Source organism: Aythya ferina (genome assembly GCF_964211825.1).
Source record: "Aythya ferina genome assembly, chromosome: 11".
In the NCBI taxonomy this organism is placed as follows: Eukaryota; Metazoa; Chordata; class Aves; order Anseriformes; family Anatidae; genus Aythya; species Aythya ferina.
Window position 1 is genome coordinate 9,968,937 of NC_140307.1, and position 23,708 is coordinate 9,992,644.

At 40.8% G+C, this 23,708-nt stretch overlaps 1 protein-coding gene across 1 annotated transcript in view; it reads left to right on the forward strand.

Moving 5' to 3' along the window:
• The first annotated feature begins 131 nt into the window (after positions 1–131).
• BNC1 (basonuclin zinc finger protein 1) overlaps positions 132–23,708 on the forward strand; it is a 76,240-nt gene continuing 52,663 nt past the window's right edge. The window contains exon 1 of the mRNA XM_084532092.1: positions 132–261. Coding sequence (XP_084388218.1) covers positions 253–261 — 9 coding nt within the window. The 5' untranslated portion in view covers positions 132–252. The remainder of the gene's footprint in view (positions 262–23,708) is intronic.

Genomic DNA, 23,708 nt, shown 5'->3' on the forward strand with positions numbered 1-23,708 from the left:
CAGCCACCACATCCAAAGCAGCCCCCGGGGACAGCCCCTGGGCGCTGTCTCGGCCTGGTCCCGCATCGCCCTCAGCCCCTAACGGCCCCGGGGCTGCAAAGCGTCCCCAGGTGTGGCGGGGCGGAGCGGGACCGCCCGGCGGGGGGGTGACAATCAGCCACGCAGGTGACAATCAGCCTGGCCAGGGCGAGCAGGCGTTAAATCGTGAGGAATCGCCTCGGGACCGGCCCCTGAAGCCTGGAGACGTCGGACATGGAGCCCGTAAGTGCCACGGCGGCGCGCTGAGGAGGGACTTCGGGGTTAGGCGGCAGAGCCCGCCTGGGGAAGGAAGGGGACAGCGCCGGGGCTCATCCCGCTGAAGCCCCCCCAGCGGAGCCGTCGTCGCCCTGAGGGCGGCTTCGGCGGGCGGGCGCTGCCGGGCAAGGCAGGGCAGGGCAGGGCGGAGATGGCGGCGCCGCCCGCACGTGGCAGCCACCGCGACGCCACAGCCGAGGCGGCCGGGGACGGGAATGGGCCTGGGGTCGGGAACGGGAACGGGGCTGCCCCGGGTGGCAGCGGCCGTTTAGGGCTCCCCGTGGGGACACGGCCCTCCCGTCGCCCTGTCCCCTCGCCAGCCCTCAGGCGCAGCGAGCAGCGCCTCAGGGGGCCTGCTACCTCAGTCCCCTTCCCCGTCCCAGTGCTGGCTCTGCTATATGAGCCCGGGAATTTTACTTTTGGTTACAACTTTTCGATTATTTCTTAATTGCCTCAGGACGCTATTTTTGCCCTTCCTGTTAGGACAGTTAGGTGTTATGCATTTAGATGATGGTTAATTGCTGCCTTGGGAGGGCTTTGATAGCAGTAAAGGAAGTGTTTCTGTGGTGGAAGGAAAGCATTAAAACATACATGTTTGTACACAGAATTACTGAAAATGACAACAGTATCATGGGCTTGCCATCAGGCATATGCCGGATGAGCCCCCGCTTTCATTTTACTGCTTCTGTTCTTTCAGATAAAAATCTCAGTTTTAGCCGTTGATGCTCAAGTTTTAATGAGTTCCCCCAAAATACCACGATCCTGTGTTACAGGTTAGTGCCAAGGTTTCTCTCCTCCTGCTGCGTGGAAGCGTTCGTTCTGCGGGGCGGCTGGGGAGTGCCTTGGCCTCCGCTCCCTGGAGGCTGGAGCCTGGTTGAGCTCTCTTGTGAGGAAACTTTGAGATTATGCTTATTACTCATAGGTGAACATGACCTTTTCATGTACAAAGGTCTCAACAAACCAAAAGACAACTCTAAGGGAAGTGCAAAAATGCTTTTATCCTTTTTTTTTTTTTTTTTTTTTTTTTTTTCCTTTATGTTCTAATGCATTTTCTCCTGGAGCCCTTTTTGCAATTCCTCTTGTAGCCAAATCAGCACGTGTTACCTCCAGAAGATTGAACCTCTTATCTGTGAAATAGATTGTCTTAATTACACTGTTTTGTCCAATGTGTGCTTTGGCTGGTCACTTCTTCAGTTGCTGTACAACTGCTTTGAAGGGCAGTTTGAATTATCCAGGGTTTTACAACAACAACAAAAAACTGCAGTGTTTGGTCTGTTATGGTCTCATGTGAATACAAGATTGCCTAGGATGGTTCCTCAGCTATTGGTGTGTTTATTTTGGCTGTCATCATTCTTGCTTTTTCCACCGTGTCCTTTATTTTAAAATTAGAAAAAGAGTACAGGTATTAAAACTGGTTGGAAAAGCAAACCAAAAATACAAATGTGCCCAGGTTTTAATGATCATGGCTGACATAGCTGTCTGTGAGCTATATGCACCAACACCCAAGGACAAGAAGCTGTGGCATATAAATCACCAAATATCACTGTTCAAAGTCAGATGCCAAAGGTAGCTTTGGAAAAGTCTTCAATGAAGGTGGCAAAGGAGACTGCTTGTAAATTGTGACCATCTTACGAATGCTGCCAGTGATCCCAAATATCCCATCTTGCTAATGTAGAAATCTGCATGTCTGAGGGAGGGGAAAGAAGGAGTAAGGCTGCAAAGCCATGTGTCTGAATTAGAAGTTATGTCTGGCTAGGCAGTCTTAATCTGATCCCATTCTGCATTATGGTACTCAATTATTTATCATTATGTGTCCTCCAGAGGATAGGGCTCACCCTACCCATAAAGGGTAATGTTGTCTTGGTGACTTTTGTCATGGTTTTTGTCCTTTCTAAAGGAATAATCAAGTGATGTGCACAAACAAGTGAAACTTTTGGCATTTCTAAACTGGGGAAGCTTCGACATTGCAACCTGTATTTTTTGTTTGGTTGTTTTTTGTAAATGATAAACTCTGAAATAAAACCCAGCAACTTGGTCCATGGAACCATGTTCATTGGCTGTACAATAGGTTTAAAGGGTAGAGCCTGTCGAAGGAGCTTCACGCACTGGATCTTCACCTCAGTAGACTTACTGGTAACAATAAACAGGCTGTTAAATAAGCTAACTGGGGAGAGGTGAGGCTTCTGCTTTCTGAGTGGATCTCATAGCTGGTTGCTGACAGCTGTTGTCTGAGAAATCCGCATTCCTGAGCTCAGTACCCTTCTGCCTGGGCCCATCTATTCCTGCCCGTCCTGTCTCCCTACAGTCTGTCACCTAAGCATACTTCTTGTTCCCCATAGCAGGAGCAATTTTTATTTTTTTTTTATTATTCTGTGCTATCAGGATGTTTTGAACACCGTGTGTTCAGAAAAGGTATCCTTTCAAAACAGAGAAGAGAAAAGAAATCTCTGTTCTGGTACCTGTTCTTAGTCCAGACATTTCCTTCATCTAATAGAGGTATTCTGATTAAAATTCCTGTTAACTCCTTTCATGCCTTGCAGCCCAGAGAATATGCAGTCTCAAACACTTTATACATATTTATGAATTAACCCTTTCAGGAGCTTTATGGAAAGGAAGCCTTCATTTTCCCATCTGCAGAAGAGAGGAAGGAAGGTGCGCTGGTGATTCAGTTGTGCAATGCAATGGCAAATGCAGTGGGAGCTGTGCAAGAACCCCCCCATGTCTTACCATTGGTTTGCACAGAGAGGATTGTGCTAAGCCCAGGAGCAGAACTCACACCTGAAAGTTGTGTTTTCCCCCCTGTTCTCCCTTCCTCAGGGGCCAAACCTTGGCTCCTGATTTTTTTTTTATCACTTTCCTTCTTAAGTATTCCTTCTTGTAGAAGCGTCAGATGCACACTTAATGAAAGGAGCTGTGCTCCACAAAGGAGAAGCACCATTTCCAGGCATGTTCACCTGTATTTAGTCTGTGTAGCTTGAAGCATTTTACAAGGAGACACTTATATCCTGAAAAGCACACCTTGAAGAATAAGTAATGTGATACAGGGTTATATAAATCCTATCCATAAAGCATGGGTTTTACTAGGAAGCCAGACAGCAAGAAAAAATACATTTAAATTACATTTACAAATAAATTAAAAAAAAGGCTAATACTAACACTTTAAGCTAAATCTTTACCCAATAAAACTTTCAACCCTTTTATAATTATAAACGACTGGTTTGCTGTCGCATGTAATATTTGAAAAGCTTTGTAAACTGCTCTGAAGTATCTAAGTACTTTAGTTCACAAAGTTAATATGGTATCTTTGGATGGTAGGGTTTTATAGGTATGTTTCCAGAAGTCATGTTGTTTTTTTTTTGCCTTTGTACTTTCTGAGCAGGTTCTGACACACACAAGTGAAGACACATCAGGGCTGTATTTTAAATAAATATTTGAAATACATGCAATATTTTACAACAACAAAAATTTAAACTGGAGGCTGATGCCTCTATTTTTTATTTTTATTTTTTCTTTGCTTTTGTTTTCCTGCAGTTGTTACAGGCAGGAGCTGTGCCTCCTGTCCTTTGCAGAACACACTGAATAGTATCAGGTCTGCACCTTTGTACTGAAGCACAGGTCAGTTTCTGCTGGCTAATTGCTGGGCCATTCCTATTTTAATCTTGTTTATAATCATTCTGTTTAAAAACAGCTTTAAATGTTATGCTTACATTTAGCTTCTAAAACACTTCTGGTGCCAAGCCCTCAGTAACATTTGCATTTATTTCATTCTAGTCCTGAAAAGCATCTTGCTATTCTGAATATGATTCACATAGTTGTACTTTTACTCATCCCAGTATGCACAGAATTTCTCTTCATGCACTTTTATGCCCATTTTTTAAAGTACAGGCATAATAAATTATGATATTATATATGTACAGACTACTTAGCATATGATTTTGTTGTTGTTGGCTGTTTTTCTTTTTTTTCTTTTTTTTTTTTGGTCTATCCCATATTGCTTCATACTTCCAAAGTCAGGTCTTGCACCATGACTGGAACCAAATGTTACTTCCTAGTGAAAAGTAATGTATGATACATGAAGTGTCAGGCAATTCATCAGGCGTAAGGAGGAGATGGCCCTAAGGCAAACAGTTTGCTCTTTAGAATATAATGGTTACTTAACCCTTTAACTTGTACAGCACGTGTAAAGAACAAACCGAGGAAAAATTGTTCTCAAGTTATTCATGTGAACCATGCAAGGAAATATTAATTTTGCACCTTGAAATGCTAGCAAATTGCAACAAGCCTGTAACCCATCAGTGTCAGTGTGTATGAGCAATTAGTTTAAATTATAAAAACTGAACCTGAGTTTCTCGTGCACTGTGAATAGTTACCTTAAGTCTTTTAACATTATTAGTGGCATGTTCTCCAAATTAAAAATACTTGCAGTCATGTTATTTTTTATGATCAAAGTTCATATTATTAATACATGTTTTCTTCAACAAGATATCACTTAGAGCTGAAATAAGTACTTCTTTCAGTGTAATTTCTTCCATAGATGACATAAAACTGAACTGTATTATTTATAATTGTGTAAAGGAAAATTGGTACGCAACCCAAATCCCAGTGGAAACCAAATCAGGAGTTCTAGGAAGTAAAACACTCATAAGTGTGCTCGTCAGTAGTGCTGGCCTTGCAATACTTTCTACTGTCTTTTTTTTTTTTTTTTTTTTTTTTTTTGTGACAAAGCCACACACAAACTGGAAAGATGAGCACATTTTGTACAGGAGAAATGAGGAAATTGCCCAGATAACTGTTTTCAAAGCCACAAAATAGACTAGGTGAAGTCTAGGGGCCTCTCTTAAACTTGGACTGAGACCTCTTGCTTGCTGCTTGTATCCACAGATTCTTGTACCTATGATACTGTACAAAGAATTTTCAACATAGTTCAGAATTTTATTTTTATTTTATTTTTATTCTGCCCTTTTGTGTGAAGGGATGTGCATTGATACTGGCTGACGACTTCTTAGCTAGTGTTTACCTACTGTTCAGTCAGTGGGTACTTTTAGAAATTGGTATGTGGATTTTGTTACATTATTTTCTTTGGTGCAATATTTCAGGAGGAAAACTGTTTTTAACAAGTTGTTCTGTACATGGCTTCTGTTTTCATTTTTAAGTAGCTGTCTTAGGCCCTGCCAGAACAAAGTACTTAAGCACATGTGCAAGTTTAAGCCAAGGGACTGCTCACAAACTTAGGAGTTGCATGCAAATTTATGTCCCTGGGACCAGATCAAACCCCGTGAAACAGTCGCAGAGTTTACGGTATGGGTTTTGGATTAGAAACCCTGTTGATTTAGAGCCTGAGCAGGCTGTTTGGCTGAAGGGCAGCTAATGGGCATTCTCATTCCAAGAAGGTTAAGCCGCATCCTAGGTCGGAAAAAGGGAACGTAAGACTGTTTTGAAACTTTTGCAGTGCTATTTTTGATAAACATGTTGGACCACAGCATGGTATGGGAGAAGGAATGCTGTATAATGCTAACTCCTAATTCCTGTCTTTAAGGAAATACACGGTGTGACTTTTTCACTTGAGCTCTCAATCCAAGGACCTGTCTTTCAGTTACCCAAGCTTCGCTAAGCTGGATCAAAGTATCTTTTTCCCTCTTTCTACCCAAAAAAAAAAAAGCAATCCCTTAATAACTGCTCAGCAGAAAACCCGGAGCAACTCCTGAAGGGGTTAACAGCGCCGCGCTCCCGAAGCCATCTGGCAGGAGCTGTGGGTGTCGGGTGTGGCAGCTCCCAGGGCCGTACCAGTCTCTACAAGGGAGCTGTCACGCTTGTTGATTTATCCTTCCCTCGTGTCACGGGGTATGGATGTTGAAACTGCGGCTAGAATGTGAAATACGAAAAACACGAAGATTATGATTTAGTGTCTGGGGAGGCTCGTTGCTGGCCTCTGTTCGCAAGTTGTAAGCATCGGGGGTAGCTTGACACAGGTTACAAAATCTGGTATGTAGCGCAGGGGGAGAAAGGCAGGAGAGCTGTGGCGTTGGGAGCTTCTGCATGTGTGCCTGCACAGCAATCAATGACGGCAGCAATTAAAGCAGATGGTGCTGATGATCTACCTTGATAGAGGCGCATCGGAGGCGCTTGTAAATATTTAAATAAATGCACTTTCTGGTCCTTCATTTGCAAATAAATAAAACAGATAGGGTAGATGAAGAAAGTAGGGAATTAACTTTCTTTGCAAAAAGACCACTCGGTAATTAAATGATATTTTTACAGAGCTCAAATGTAAGCATCTTACTTTCATCGTTTGACACCTTTCTGCATCTGAAATTTATAGGAAGATAAGTTTATCATAGGTTCACAAGCATGTTTTTCATGATAAAACTTACTTTATTATTTACTTTTCTATCCTGGCAGTGAAACATTCAAGAGTTGCAGTAGTTGGAACAAAATTAGGCTTGTGGATTTTTGTCAGAATCTCCCCCATATAATAAATGTTACCTAGTAGCCAAGTGAAACGACTTGGTTTTTTCTTTGATGGGGTGGGTTACATTATTTTTGTCTCTTGAAGCAATATTTATTTTCTTACTGGAATCAACACACTGAATGTTGTTGGTTGTCTGGGTGCTCTTCACTCTCTTTCTCTCAGGAAAGAAATCAAGGCATAACCCTCAGCTTGCAGAATTGTAATAAAAAAAAAACAGTGGTCACATCTATAGCATAAAATTGATTTTCCTGCTTCACTTTGTTAAAGCAAAATGAGAAATATGATTGTGCTTTCATGATGGTAGAAATCCTATGTTGTCATAGAAGCTCTTAATGTTAAGCATCAATGTCATATCCAGTATCTGATATTTTTCTGATACAGCATAATGTACATAACGTTTTTTGGGTAAAGATCTATTCTTTTGGACTAAAAATTTATTTGGATGCTCTACTCACTATTTTCAGTAGAAGTCATACATTTTCAAAGTAAATTAATTCTGCTGTCTAGAATCCAGCTTTCTAAGATACTGCTTGTTTTATAAATATCGTAAAAGTTCAGACCTCAATTTTATGTTTATTCTTGAATAAGTTCTAACTTATCCAGTTGCTGTGGAAATTGGAGTCTGATTCATAATAAGTAAGTTCCAGATGAAGAATTGTAGTGGATCCAGGTACAAAGTATGCTTCTAGGAATAAAGGACTATTATGCTAAAGTCAGGGATGCTGGTTTCTTGGTCTGTATTAGGATAAATCCTGTAAAGGACTATGTGGAACCAGTCCTGCTTTCCTTACCTTTGTAGTAAAACTAATACTGACTCTGGAGCAGTAGCCACGGTAAATCCTTATTTAAATCCTTATTTAGCAAATAATGCAATTGGAATTTTAAAACACTGTGTTTAATATATAAAATAATGCCTACCCCTCCCCCACCCCTTTTTTTATCCAATTTGTTTAGTTTGCAGTTAATTTTAAAAATAAACAACAGGCTTTTATTGAGGTATTTTAAATTTTATTTTCTGTTTGCCAGACACAGTTACTCACACTGACAGCTGAGTAGTTCTTTTCATCTTATACACCAGGATGTATGATAAAAATGCAACAGATCAGTTTATACACCCAGCAACATCTGTGAAACTACTCTTCTTAGAGATTCAGTGTCAAACATGTTTAGAAATTTGCAGTCATTGCTGAGACTTAGGGTAGGATTGTGTTTTGAAACATTGCTGACATTATTATGCTCCCTGAGATGTTCTGCACCTAGAATTATTTTGGAACCCACCATTAACTTGCTTTAAAGTGGCTAAGGAGCTGCTTTTCTGACACCTTTCTTTGTGTGCTGAAGTCTTTCTTAGCGTTGCTTTATATTAACTTTGAGCAGGTATAGGTGATGTACCTGATGCAATAGAAGCTGAAGAGTAATGAAGACTTAAGTATCAAATATGTGTTACTCAGTGGATTATCTTTCTGATTATCACTGCAGTCTGAACCTTGTTTGGTTTACCAGGTCATTTGATTTCGGTTATATTTGTTGGGATCTATGCATAATCTTATTTTTGTCGTGTTCTCATATAGTGCCTTCTGAGCTCATACACCGTAACTGTCTGGAGTAGTCTGGTGTAGTGGAGTATGGAACCAATAAGATTTTCTTTAAAACAATATCCTAGTAGTTTATGGGAATTTTATATATATATTTTTTTTTATTATTATTTTTTTTTTTTGAGGGAGACAGAGGGGAGTGGTAGTATTTTGTTTTGTTTTTGCTTTTTGAATATTGCAATATCACAGGTACTCCTTCTCAAAAATTATGTAGATTTGGACTAGTCAGGACATCTGGAGAGAGCCTGAAGTCAGAGAAAATGGATCAGCTCTACAAGGCCAAATCAGTGGGTGAGGGGAAAAAAGTAAAACTAGCTGAATCTGTTATGTATGTATAAGAGAGGAAATGAATGAAATGGTGAAGTGTAAGATCACACAATGATGTGCTAATAATTAATATGAGCCTGTCCATCATCTTTTCTAAAATGTCTTTTAACAAACAAAAAATCAGCATTTTTTCACAAAGTGCAGCTCAGCTGTTGTGATCCTGCTGCCCTGCGATATGTGTGAGAGCAAAGGGGGTGAGAAAGTGGAACGCTTCTTCTTCCCTTGGCACCTTTGCAGCTGTGTGTGTGACTAGAAATAACGTGCTCTTATGTTTATGAATTAGTTTATTCAAGTCTTGTCGTGATCAGGCTGTGGCCCCTTTTTAATGTCCAAAGAGTGTTTTCCCAGTGGGTATGGGCACAGGAGGCTGACTACCCGGCTCCTCTGCTGTTTTGCATCACACCTGCCTGCAAAAATGAGATGAGCTTCTCTTCTGTTTATGGATGCCTTCATTTAGGAGATATGTTGGAACAAGCTAAAAGTTGTCATAGAGCAGAAGGATCATTCCTACCAGCAGCAGAAAGCCCATGGGCTCACGGTTTGAAAGGCTTTTTTAATTATAGGAGAGGAACGAGGTGCACACACATGAATTCAGACACGCTGGAGGTCGGTTTTCCAAAATGTTGCTTCCCCCGTTTCATAGCAAGAGAATTGTGGAACCAGGTCCTGGGACAGGCATGGTGTGGTGCAGAAAAGGCAGCTGTAAAAGGTTCCTCGTTTGGTAAAACACAGCAATGTATAAAAATCAATAGAAGAGTACTGATAATAACCACTTCAGCCGTTGCCATTTTGCATGGACAGTGTTTTGATTTGCTCTCAGTGACAAATAAGGGGACCTGAAGTTCCAACCAGGAATGATCACGTTAATAGCATTCAGCCCATAGCAATCTCCAGTGCTGGTGTCATGAGTGCGTTGGAAACAGGAGCCTGTGGCACCATAACCAATCTAACCCGGTACTTTCCAAAAGATTAAAACCTCAAGGAAAAAAAGCTGGGGGGCACAGGGGCCAAAATGATTAATTCACGCGAATGCTAATAGGATGTTATGATTATTCTTTCCCTCAGTGCATATAATTGGTTATTTTTTCTAGTATAGAACTTTGTGAACAGAAAAACATGATAGTAAACATCACAAAAGTTGAAATTTCAAGTTAGATCTCCAAACGAATTTTTTCTGAAACTTCTCATGAGTTGGTGTTCATAAGTCACACAACTGAGTATGAATCTGAGGCCATCAAAGCTTTTATTCTCCCCAAATCATCAAAGATGATTTGAGAGCACTAATGGTAACTTTTACCTAAATATCAACCTGAACTATAAAAAAAATAAAATAAAATTTGAAGATATGTGAGTGCAGTACTTGAGGAAATGCAACACATTTTGAAAAGCTCTGTTTTAGAGAAGATAAATAATTAGAAATATATTTGACTCCATTTTATGGGGTTGGTTTTGATGCTTAGTCAGTTCTCTGCCTCACAAACCAAAAGCAAAATATCTATCACACAGAAAAGGAGTGATACCTTTTTAAACAATGATATATGGGAAAATTCAGTAGGATCAGTAGGATGCAAGCAGAAAAGCAGTTTTTGATGCCAAAGATTGCATCTTATTCTGAATCTTGCTCTATATAGCAAAGGAGCTTTATTTGTGCAGGAAAAGGTAAAGGTTGTTTCAGAACGTGAGTTTGTCTCATGCAAATCACGTGCAGGGCCATGAATATTTTTTTAACCCTTCGATCATTTGAGTCTTTTGAATTAATCCTGTTTGGTTTATTCAGCCTTTCTAAAGGCAGCATTTTAATCACATGCTTCGTTTGGAACATCCATTTATTATTATTTTTCATAACGATGCTAAAAACAACTTTTGTTGTTGTTTAGATTACGTCTGTGGGAAAATATACAGGAAAGTATAGTATATAGCCTACTTCAAGTCCAAACATGATTGCTAACGTATATACAATTAAATGAAACACCTTCGAGATTTAAATCTAGCCTGTCAGTTGGTTGCCACATTACAATACCTTAAAATCCATAGCCCTTCCTCGGGTCGGTTACTATTAATAATCCCAAATTTGATGTGAAATTAAGCTTTGCTGCTTTGTTTTTTTATGTATTTGTTTGTTTGTATTTGAAGATGCAAATACCTCCAAACTGAGAATCCCATATATTTTTGAGGAATAACATTTCTGTCTTGAGAGCAGGCTTTTGGGAACTTCTGGTGAGCGTTCTTGACCACTGTGATAAATAAGATTCGGGTTGGAAACTACTTACTCAAACTGGAACTATTCCTCCATTAAATCAGTGAAATTGGTCCTTTGAGTAGCTGTTCAGCGGTGTGGATAAGAGATTCACAATCTGCCTGAAAAACCACATGCATATTTTCCGAGAGCGTTACACATTAGCTCCCGTTCGGTCAAGCAGTTGCTTTCTGTGTAGCTAAATCTTCCTGCAGTTTAAGGGAAATACAATATTCTTCGCTTTTTGCCCTGTATATTACATAGGAGTTGTGTCTGCTGTTAAATGGCTTTCATTCTCCTCCCAGCTGTAGCTGTATTTCTATGAAGAGTGAAATGATCCTTGTATATCTCTTTCCTCACTTGCCATGCAGGCGGGGGGGTTAATGAATTGCTTGTAAAGGAGTTTGCAGTGCTTACATGAAGTGCGCTGCTGCGGAAGTATGAAGTTATTTACTTTCAAGATGAATAGTTCTTTAAGAGATGGTTTAAACAGTCTGGCTAATATACAAGACGTTAAGTCTCTAAAAAGTCATTGTACATATCATTTGAAACAGCGTAACCCCTCCCTCCATCTTAAGTTTATAGCAATAATAAGCTTTGCAGATGCTTTTCCTGGGAATTAAGGACCAGCTGGGGTAAACAGACCTCAAACTATCCTCTTAGCCAGTCATTAATCTTCAGGGAAAGCCTGTGCTTTGATCGTTATTGCTAAAATATGCCTAGTGCAGCCTGGCCTCACATGCCAGTAAAAGCAAAATAGTATTTTGCCAAAACATGAGCATTCTTTTGTTTTTTCAAGTAGCCCTGTGTCTTGGACTCATTTCTCATGTGTGTAAGCATGTTTGTGTGTATGTGCACACATGCAAACAGGCGCAAGGGGATGAGTTTGCAAGCTGCTGGATTCGTTCTGCATTTATAGCACTGTGAACTGCGTGAGCTCTGACTCGACACTTTGCTGTCAGTCTTTGTCAGTTTTGGTTCTTCTCAAAGCTGTGTCTTGGACCAGGTATCTTTACTTCATGCAGCTGCATAAGTGATTTTTTAAATTACTTTTACAAGAAATATTTTATCCAACAATAACCTTACAGAGACCTAATCTAAATTATGCCTGTGGCTCACACCAAGGACCACGAAGAGTCAGAAGCATGCAGCATGTTGCACCCCAGCCTGTCCTGCCCTGGTGCAAGTTGCTGGGCAGCACATGCTGCTGCTAGTGGTACTGTACATTAAACAGCTAACGTCTTCAGCACCAATTATTTCCTATGCTTTTGGAAGGGATTTGTTGCTGTACAGTTTATCTACTAAATAGTCGCAGATTTTAGAAGTCAGGGTAGTACAGTATTGCTGCGTGCAGGTCACAAAGCTGAAAGTACAGCAAGCAGTCTTCCGAAACTTCCAGCTTTTGTTTTTCCTGAAATGTTACAAAGACAGAGCTCTGTGAGATAGGAGAATAACCCTGCCTTCCCGAATTAGCTTGCCATGTGTTATGTATTAGACAACGAGTGTCATCTGGTCAAGAACAAGAAAACAATGTGCACTTCAGATATTTGCTGCTTTTTGCAAACATACCTATATATTAAATGTTTCTAGTGTTAAAATGGTTAAGTTTTGCTGAAGACAGCAATTCTCAGTGCATTTGTACAAAGGTCTGCGAATCTGAGACAATGTCAGTATTCCTTGAAGGAAAAAAATTCTCTTAACTGCTTTCTGTAGCAACTCGCTATTTGGAGGGGGGGAAGCTATCTGCTATTTTGTCATCTATCAAAAGTAAAGGTCGTGCCGTGCCCTGTTGCATGAAACATCGAGCCATGTAGGAACATACAAGAAGGTGCAGTCACATCTGAGGAGTTTACAGTTGAATTGGGTTGAATAGATTCAGAAAAAGAGAGCTGATTTACAACCCGTGTCCTTTGCCCTAAAAGAGACTTTTGGATCTTCCCTGCTACCTCCAGTGTGGATTGTCTTTGTTCTGTGTCCCCCAAGGGGAATCATCAAAGTAGCAAGAGAAGGAAATGATTCCTGTATCTTCTTGCCAACTGCGTTTTCCCTATTTTACTATAAATGAGCTCCATGGAGGAAGTGGAGAGGCGGAAAAATCCTTAAGCACCCTGAGCAAACTCTGCAGTGGCAGGGAATGAAACTTGGGCTAGTCTTTGAGAGCCCTGATGGACCTTCCTGTGAGGAGCAGAGGCAGTGGGGATGGAGATGGCTCCTGCTAGCAGATGGCTGGGTGTAACCAATTACTGAGTGGTGTTGTCAGAGATAAAAGGACAACGTGTACAGCATATGTAAAAGGAATCCAGAATCCTCCTTTGTGTTTAAATCAAATGTTTGAAATGGCAAGAATTCACCACTGATGCATTGCCATTAGCCTCAATGGGCAGCCTCCAGCTGCACTTCCTTTGCTATGAGCATATGTGTGATTTTTTTTCTTTCACTGTTGTATGATAGATATTTCAGAAACCAGTCTTGACGCAGTTGCTTGATCTTCTGTCTTAGTATCAGTTTTGTTGTTGTTGTTTTTCTGCAGAAATAGGCTTCTGACCTTTCCATTTATTGGTCTACCTTTAACCTCATGGCTTTCCAACAGTCTTTCTGCTTGGCGCTGTTTTCCTTTGTGCAAGAAGAGAAACTGCTGCTAAAGTGTGGCAGCAATTAAATGCTGGATTATTTTCTGACCAGTTCTTGGACTATTTCTCATGTATTAAGGAAACAGGCAATTGACATTATCAGTTGCAGTTTCTCTTAGGATTTCAGCTCAGGTTGACTAGTTCCCCTTTAAAAACTCACGTCCTCTGCATAGTGATAGACTGTGCCTGTGAGCTTTTATCCAACTCTGCCTCTCCAGAAACCTCAGCTAGAGGAGGTAAGTGAATCAAGGTGTCCAATTTAAATTAATTACAAAAGCTGCACCGTTGTTTAGCCCACTTCCATCATCCCCTCGCAGTTACTTTGAGTTTCCTTATTCATAGACACCTCTGGATGTCTTTGGCCTGGAGAGTCATTTGAAAATTTCAGTCTGTTTCCTGTGCTACAGGAAAACTGCTGCATGTTCCCCACTCCACAGAACCATTGCCAGCATTTTTCGTTTGCTTCCTAGCAACTGCCAATTTGGCAAAATGCATGTGTGGGACCTGGAACTTTCTAAGCTGCAAGAGATGCAGAAACAAGGGTCTGTTTGTATCGCATGGGTATATTTTATAGGCGTTTCAATAGCAAAGAGGTGTCAGCGTCACCGGAGTGCCAGCATGAGAGATCAAGGAATAAATTTTCAGGGTGAAAGATATCTCCTCCCCTGTAAGAATAGTGTTTGCAGAAGAAGGCAAAGACAGAGTGAAGAAACCACTAGCATGCAGTGTGCAGTTCCATTTCTCTGTTTAACTAATGGGCTTCAGCCTTTGTCCACGCTGCAGTCAGAAGTGTGAATACAAATTTAACTGGGGTGGTTTTAAAGAGCTGCCTTATTCGCATACACAGTGTTTTCAGTGAAGAGCTCATGGCAAGATAATCATCTGCGTATAAAGCTGCCTGCTCACTTGAGTTTTGCAGCCCACACTGAGCTCTGTGCATCCTCTGCCGTGTTATTTTTGGTTGAAGCATGGTCTGAGGCATGTTGATGCTAGCTGACAATACCAAGGGCTGCAGTGTGCACGTGCAGGAGTAGTCACACCTCTGGCATATCCCTCTCTCAAGTGAGGGAAGCCCATGTTGTCCATATGGTCTTTGCCCTACTTTTCGCTGTGAAAAGAGGTGTTCTGTTCCTCCCTCCTTAAAATTGCATGGGTCACTGTCTTTGTGATCTAACCAGTCCTACTTATAAAACTGCCTGGTGTGTGTCAAAAAATAAAAATAAAACAAAATTGTTTTCCTTATTCCTTCTTTCTACTTGCATAGTCTGCAGTCATGCTTATCCATATTATTTCTGATGAGAACCAGGAAGCCACTTGCTTTGCACTCAATTTATAACTAAATGTTCCTTTTTTTTTTTTTTTTGGAATGTTTTGTCTCTATAAGCACATTTAAATTCTAACATTTGAAACACCAGATTGGGTTTTCTTTTTGAATGTTGCAAACAAGGTATCCCCTGGCTGAGATCTTGTACAACACATTGCAGCCTGCAGCAAGCTTTTCTCTTTAAGCTGAAGTTTTAGTAAAACCTCAGAAAATTGGGTTTATAATTGAAGTGACAGCACAGCCCTAATTGTAGCACTACTGGCACACCTCCATAACCAGAAGCATACATTGCTGCAATTTTTTAAGAATAAAATTAATCCTTAGTGTGTTAAGCAGTGGACTTCATGCTTCCTGTTGTTTTGCTAAATTTGATCTTTTAAAAAAAAAATCAGAAAATTATAGAATTTGCAGTGTTGGGGATGGACTAGCCATCTCTGCAGTTGTTGTACAGATGAGCCTGAGGTGATAGTGGCATCATAAATCTAAAAAGTGTGAGTTTGTGATGTATAGGGAGGTTGTGTTCTGACATGGAATACGTGGGTATATTTGATTAAGTTCTTGCATACAAAAATGATGAAAGTGGCTGAAATTTCCAAGTCCCATTTTGAGAAGTGAGCTGGAACCTCACTGCTTAAATATTGGATGTGCTTCCTCTGGACTAGGCAGCATCTCCTTCAGTAAGGAAACTGGGCCAGCTTCCTTAGTGCCACTTTATGCAAAACCCTCTCTCTTCTGTCAGTTGTTGAATTCAAGAAAAATAAAACTGGTCTGTAAGAATTTGGATCATGCTCTTGCATCAGGCCCTGGTAGCATGAGCAGCTGGGTGGTGCCCAGCACACTGTGTCCTGCCGGCCGGATTTTTATCCTGCATAGTAAGAGGTGGGGGGGGAAGAGGAATAGACTGGTATAATCTTTCTTCTCATGTACATCTTGTGATATTTGCTAGCATTCAGAGTATGTAACTCCTTATATAATCGCCCGTAATTCTCTGTGGTGTAACACACCTAGCCTTGGGACTTTGAGTCTTTGGCAGGACTGTAGTAGCATAGTCGATAGTCCTTGCTGTTTGCGGCTGTCAGGCCTGACAAGCGGAGCAGAGTACCACAACAGTCGTATTCTGACAAGTGAAAAAAAACGAAGTGCTTCAAAATGGCTGGCATTGAGCTACGAGGCACGGCTGCTGAAGGCAGCTCAGGGGCTGTGCTAACAGCTCTCACCTGGCCGGGAGCCTGGCCAGGCTGGAAGAAACGGGCAGCCTTCCGTGCCTTGCCAGGACTGCCAGTACTTGCCTCAGGACTCCGTGCCCTTGCTGCCTACCTTCTCCACCGCTGCCGGTGGCAAAGCTTACGCTGCCTCTGCCTCTGCCTCCGGTTTGAGGAGCAAGGTGCAGACGCGCCCAAGCCTGACCCTACGTGGAGCCTACACGTCTGGTGGAGCTTTTTTTGTGGGGCCAACTGTGTCCCAAGGTGCCCACTGAGCAGCCACCAGAATTCCTCCCTCTGCTGTCCCGAGGGACCTTGTGAGCGGCTGGAGGCCTACTCTGACGGGGCCGTGAGGGAAACCAAAGACAGGGTGTTCCCAGGAGACACGTGGTACTCCTGTCTTAGTAGGGCCTCTTCAGGCCCCGGCCGAGGTCAGCCTGTGAGAAAGAAACCTGAAGTGCAGATGCTGTTGCTCATCCTGCCCTTGGTGTGTGGATTGATAAACATTTTGTCATTTAACGGCTGGAAATCTAGGACACCTCACAAGTATCCCCTTAAAAGTGCACATAAATGACAGTTTAAATTAATGTGCTTAGCACTTGAGGCAAACCTACTTGTATTTAGCAGTTTAACTGCACAGTTATTAATTTAACGCTGCCTTGCTTAACATTCCTTGATAGCTGTTGTTTCAGTGGGAGGCCTGCTCCTCGGATCAAATAGCAAATCGCGGGTGAGTCCTCAAGGAGTACAATGGGGGTGGAGGAAGGAATCCCTCCAAACGTACCAGGCTGCATTACTTCCCCCAGCAGCTCTCACTGGTGTTATCTCTGACACTTTGGCTAGCTTCTTGCGACTATCATGCCGCATCACGAGTAATAAGGTGTTGCTAACGCTGTCCCTCAGCGATGTTTACTCACAGGGTGACAGCTAACATATCGGGGCGACACGCTGCGTTTGATCTTAAATGCCATCCTCTGTCTACTGGAACCATGACAGAACCATGCTGTGGTTGTGCAGTTCAAAGCCTGAAACTTAAGGACTGTATTGACATTGACGTCCCATTTAATTTTGAATATTTATCTAAATATAATGCTATTGACTATTATAAAATATATAAAATAAACTAGGAAAGGAAAAATAGTGTTTTTTTATAAAAGGAAAAATAGGTTTGTAGCAACAGATCTTTAACACTTACTTTAGCGCGCACCTTTAAAGCATAATTGGTAGTACTTCAAAGTTAGAAAAATCACTCTTGAAACAGGTTTTATAAGCGTGCTCTTTAGTGACTGCACCATTTGCCCTGTTTAAACCTTTAATGCATTTGCATTTGCAACTGTTTTTTCTCTGGGCATACATTCTTTTCTTTTCTAAGCACTGCTCATAACTTTTCTAGTAGGCTATTGTGTTTACTGGGTGCTGGTATAGTACTTGTCTGATTGTGCTTTAATTTGTACAGCACAAAACTTGCAAGCTAATAAAAGAGTTATTAGAAGAAAAGTTAACATTAAAAAAGTATTCAAGATTCCCTTTTATTCACCCCAAAAATGGTATAATAACTGTCAGAAGTGTATATTCATGTAATTGGAAGAGATGACAGCAGGAAATTGGGATAGCTGGAAGGGGACAGAAGAGATCCAAGACAGGAAGTAATGACTTTTGCCTTTTTCTTGGATCACATTAGCAGGACCCTGTGGTTAGGTTTTTTTTGTTGAAGTCTGAGATGCATGCGTTCCTTGTCTAAGGTGAAGAAGGAATCAAATAGCGCTGGGTGGTGGATTTAGGATACTGGTGTAAGGCAAGAAAAAGCATTCTCACATGTCACATGAAAAAATGATCAAATAGGCATTTCATGACTCGAAAGATGAGTAATAAAGGGGCTTACAGGACAGGAAAAATAATTATGCATTTGTCTTTCAATTCTACCTTTAATAATCATCCTCTTTTCTAGAGGAGCTCCACCTTTAGACAAAATGATCACAAAAAGACTGTAATTTATATAATTTTATCCTTTGAAACTACTGTTCTTCATAAGCTTAAGAGTGTCCTTATGCAATAATTATTCATTCTAAGAGGTAAGGATATATGATGATTTTCTGTGTTGTAGGTGTTTTTTTTTCCCTTTGGTCTTTTACAACCCCAGGGAAGAGCTCTTACTTGGGGATTTTTGTAGCACTTGGTGGTATACAGAGTGCACAGGAAAGATTAAGTTAAAGAGGAAAATGTACAGGTAATTTTAACATTTAATAGAAATAAGAGCCTTATTTTCAAAGTGATACTGTATTATTAAATGGAGTTAGCAGGGATGATGCAAAATAAGAAATGATGTGTAGGTATTCCCTGTAAAGACCTGATTTATGTCCCAGCCTAAAATGAAAGATTTCTGAAAAACTAGAGACCTGGCTCTGAGCTCTGCTCCCTAGAGAGGCCTGGAGGAAGGAGTCTCGTAGGCTTTCTAGCTGTGGTCACGATCAGCTCTACGGCAGCAGCTTTCAAGCAGCGTGCCCTTGTCTGATGAAACAGAATATTCCTAGGGTGAAAGCTGCTGGACTTATAGATCCTTGTGCACCAGGTGAGTGGTTGCACTCTACATTGTCCGCAGGTGAACTCCTGGAAACTGGAGCCTTTCATGAAATTCCTTGCTGCCTTGTAGCTCTAAAACTGTGGATTGCTATAAATCTTGTCCACTTGCAGAAACCAGAAATAGTACATAAGTGAGAAACGCAGAAATAAAACAAATACTCTGACCTTGAAGCTCCTGATTCTGGATTTGTGATGTGAACATGGAGCACTGCCACAGCATTTTGATGGCCCCTTTCCCTGATCTGTACAAGTTAGTGATTAATGAAGAAGCTGAGCTATGTTATCTTTTCTTTCCTCATGTAGAAATTACTCATCAATTTGTACTCAATTGTTCAGTTCGTAAGTAGGTGGAACTGTGTATGCATTAAAGGTATAGGTTTTATAAACATATAAAATCAGCACTGAGAAAATGACCGAGTCCCCTCGGCTAACAGAGTCCCCTTGTTTATGTTTTCATATATCTTATTGGACAGTTTTTATTCTAAAGCCAGCTGTCACAGCCTGATGTTTCACAGCCTTCGCTGTTGGAACATGCATGTGTTCTGGCATCAGTCTACGTGGAATATCTGTTTGAACAAATGCAGTATCAGGACATGCCAACTATGGCCAGTTGCATTTAGTTACAGCAGTTGCTGAACGTACCTGGAGGGTTGACATTCAGCAATGAATGAAGTCAATTTTGGCATCTCGCTAATAATACTTAGACTTCAAAATTTGTACCTCATTGTAATACACGAAGGGGGATGTGGAGGGAGGGAATGGCCATCGAATTAAAACCGGAATAGCATGCTTGGCTGTCGGACAGCATAGCTGTGAGGTCTCGGTTTGCAGTTGGATCATGAGGGACATTGCAGAGGATTAACTGAAATGCAAATCCTGAACTGAAACACTGATTCCTAAGACCACTGTAAAACCCCCCAAAGTCATTAACTGCCCCCTGGATTGTCTCCTCCCACAGATTCTTTCTAGAGCATTGGTAAGGAACTTTCCTGCTCCTATGAACAACTCTAAGGTAGCAGCAGTGCCTTTTGTTACAAGACCACATAACCAGATTTTGTGACCCTCTGTAGGAGCAGCATGTGTATAAGGATGCAAAAGTTTTCATAGAAACACTAAAATACATATTAGGCCTAACTGCCTAGCATCTGAAAGTGTAGAAGATTTGCTTAAAATACCCCAGTAAAGTCACAGCTTCATTCATGGGAATGAATGTAATATATATTCTGTGCCATAAATGGTCCTTTCTGAAAGGTACAGAATCACCATCTTTGTTGCAGTTATCAGTCTTTGGAGTGGGAGGATCCAGTGCTCTATACTAGACCAGTGGTGCACAAAGAAGTAGCATTAATCACAGCTGGAGAAGGGGTGCCTGTCTTCGTGTGAACTGCTGTTAGAAAACTTACAAAAAGCATAGCTGGATTATTGTGTATGAATAAAGATTTATGCACTAAACAAACAAACAAAAAAAAAAGGTAAATTAACTGGTACGTTAAAGAAACTGGGTTTTAATAGAAATATTCTAATTAGTTGATAGAACCAGTAGCAAATGTTAAATCCGCAGATGCAATAAATAACAAATATTAAAGAACAGGAAATATTTCCTTCCCCAAACATAAAAAGATTGATCCTGACCAGTAGCACTTACAAATATTCAATCTCAATGAAGTAAAAGAAGTAATGAAATTTGGGGGCTCGCCTGGTACTAAGAACAATATGGAGCAAATAGGTCTTGGGGTGGTTCTGCTGGGCACTGTTTGGGTACTGTCAGGTGTTCTGGGGAAACTCAAGTCTTGCTCTGTCCTATGGCTACTTTTGTAGCTCAGGTAGGATGAAAAAAGAAACTTGTATCTGATTGTAAGACTTCTCTTGGGGTGCAAAGAAAGAATGGGAATTAGTTTGTGCCCTCTGAAGAGCACCAGGGTTATGAATTCTAACTGGCACTTTAATGTTAGAAGTCCTTGCTATTTTTCTTCAGTTTCAAATGATAAAGGAAAAGGAGTCTGGATCCCAGCACATTGGATATGCTGAATCATGACCATTGTCAAGTTGCTGCGAGGCAAAAGCTAACACTTCAAAGTAAAGCCTGGGATTGCAATCTGCAGGCACCAGTCTCTAATCCAAAGATGCCAAACCTATTTTATATTTTGGCGCATAGAAGGACCACTTAGAGCAAAGTTACTAAATTCAGCACGGTAACATAGAGATAAAATCTCAGTTTGAATACCAATATACTGCTCCCTGATATTTGGCACTGTCTGAACCAGTTTGGGGCTAATTGGCTTGGTGGAAGTGGCATAGCTACCCTTGCACGGTGTTTCTTCCAAGCTAAAACCCCTACCAGGAAGATTCAATGCAAATGTGACTGTACTGCTTCCAGGCTTGAACTGGTACCTCCAGACAGGTCTGCAGAGCTTCATGAAATCTTAGGGTGTGAGTCAGCACTCTGCCCCATGCGCTGCTATGCAGTTTAGACGTGATCCAACATTCACGGGAGTCTGTGGGCCAGGAGATGTTTTGCAGGCTAGGTAAACCCCCCAGCTGTTTGTTTGGCACTCGTGCTATAAAACCGTTTTCAGAAAAAAACTGTTTTCCCTACTTGAGTACAGACCTCCATGATATACCTTGTGTGAGGAGAGGTTACTCACAGAATGAAAAGTTTGGCAGGATCAAGCCCGAGGAAAAAATGTGTGATCACATCGCATGTAAGATATATTGCACGTGTGCATTACATTAAAGTTGTATTGAATAAGATATTACAAAAGGAAAGCTCTGGAAAACAGAGGGGAGCAGGGAGGGAGAAACCAGTTCTTGGTTTAACTGGCAATAGACTGGTATAGTTTTCAGTCTTTAACCTCCATCCCCACAGTCACTATTTCACTGCAAAGTAGAAGTACTGCTTCGTATCCATATGTAGGACAGGCCCTTAAAAATATTTATTTAGGATATTTCAGAGCCATCTGAAATAATTCTCAACTTGTGTATACACATTAACATGTTTTGATTGGGATGGAAAGGGACCAAGTCCTAGATATATTTTTATCCTGGTAAGTTGGAGAGAGATTTGTCTTAGCGCAAAGCCAGAGGATTTTGGTGGTGTATGCGGCCGTTCTGGAGCACTATGTGTGTATACTCCAGAGAAGCAGGAAAAGGACAGCCATGATTAATAATTATTTTTTAATATGGATATGTGTAAATTCCAAATATAAATCACAGTCAGATTTTCTGACAGAAAAGTGGAACACTGTCTAAGACAGCTCTGATTTCTGCAGGCAGCCATATATTATCTGTTTAAGTTCCAATGTCAATGTTTTGTCCAAGGAGAAGTCTTTAATTTTCTATCTGACTTGAGCGATTTGCATACAAAGGATCTATGGAAAAAAAAACCTTAAATGTCGGTATTTTTATTGGTTTAAAAAGACTTGCGTCTGCACCCTTCATTTCAGAAGATCAACATCTCTCTTAAGATCTGTATATAGATAGCAATTACAGAAAGCAGTTCGCCCACACATACAGTGGCTTAACTCTTTAATAACAGTTTATTTTTTTTTTCCAAAAAGAAAGCATAAACATAGCTCAATCACTTAATCATTTGTGTTGTTTTTCAAAATTTCTTATTTCCTTAAAATCTTCAGCAGCATGAACCAATAGCAGTGCCACAGCACTACTACAGCTGTGCTCACTGCTGTCTGCACACTTGGGGAAAAAAAGCGGTAAGCCCAAAGAGCTCTTACATGGTTCTCTCCATATCAGTCCCCAGGAAAAGAAATGAATGGGGAATGCCTTTACAGCACAAGGTACAGAAAATTGATGGATAGCTGTGAATGAAGAATAATTTCATTTTACCCTAGCTGATACTAAGTTGAATGCTATAATACTGTGAAAACAAATACTGTCATGAGAGGTTTCAATGGCATTCAGAGCCTTGTTTCATCCTCTAGCATTTAAAAAATAAATAAATTGATCCCTACTGTTTTTTGTGTACTATTGTTTCAATGCTATCTTTTCCTTCCCATATCTGTTTACACTTCTGATATCTTGCCCAAGTGTTAATATTGTTGTTTTGGCTCCTGCTGAATCCAGTCTTGCCATGAGATAGCCTTCACGAACCACAGGGGATATCTGGAGGACCCTTTCACTCCTGCTTGTCTATTAACCTCCACTTATCCTTCTTATCCTTCTATAGCACAGCACATTCTTTATCAGTTAGAGGAACAAAAGTTTTTTGGGGTAGGAAAGGTAGCATTCAGCAATTCCTTAACAACAACAACAACAAAAAAAAGTTGTGAAAAATCATATTTGCAGGGCTATACTTCTTTTTTACTTTCCTTCCATAAAATGCCTACCTGTTCTTAGTTGTTTCTTCTCACATGAATGCTCCAGCAGAGAATTTGTCCTGAAACCACCTCTGGTGGGGAAAAAAAAAAGCCTGTGAAGCAGTGGAAATGACAGATGGGTGCTATTGGGGTGAAAGGGCAAATTTGTTAATGGAAACTATGGATGATGCAAAGTATTGTATAGCTGGCACATAAAAGCCATTTGGTATGACGGTAGGTGCCAGAAATCTTTTTTGGCCCACTATAAATTGCAGATGAGCAAGGCAATGGAAAAATCGGAGAAGCAAAAAAATAAAATAATAATAATTCAAAACTTTCTTGTTCAATGTAATTCAAAGTGTCTTTCATGATCTGGATAAGAGTAACATGTGAGTTGTGTGTGTCCACATGTATACTTAGGGTACCCACGTTCACTTCATATTTCTCAGCAGTACCAGCCATGTCTCTAGCTCTTTGACCTCTCAGCCTGTTCTTCGTTTATGTTTAGTTTGGGCCTGTGGTCCTCTTTTCATAACATGTATGTATGATCCTAGCCCAGTTACCAGCCTAATCCTCACTTTGGAGCACGGAATGCTGCAGTTATTGAGAAATGGGAATGTGCAAGGCTTTTAACTGAGGGAACTTGGGGGGGAGACTTCAGATGCACGGTGGTGTTTCACCTTAAGCTGGCACACCTTGTCTTTAATCTAGGTTGTTTAGGAAAAGAGTTAACTTTTA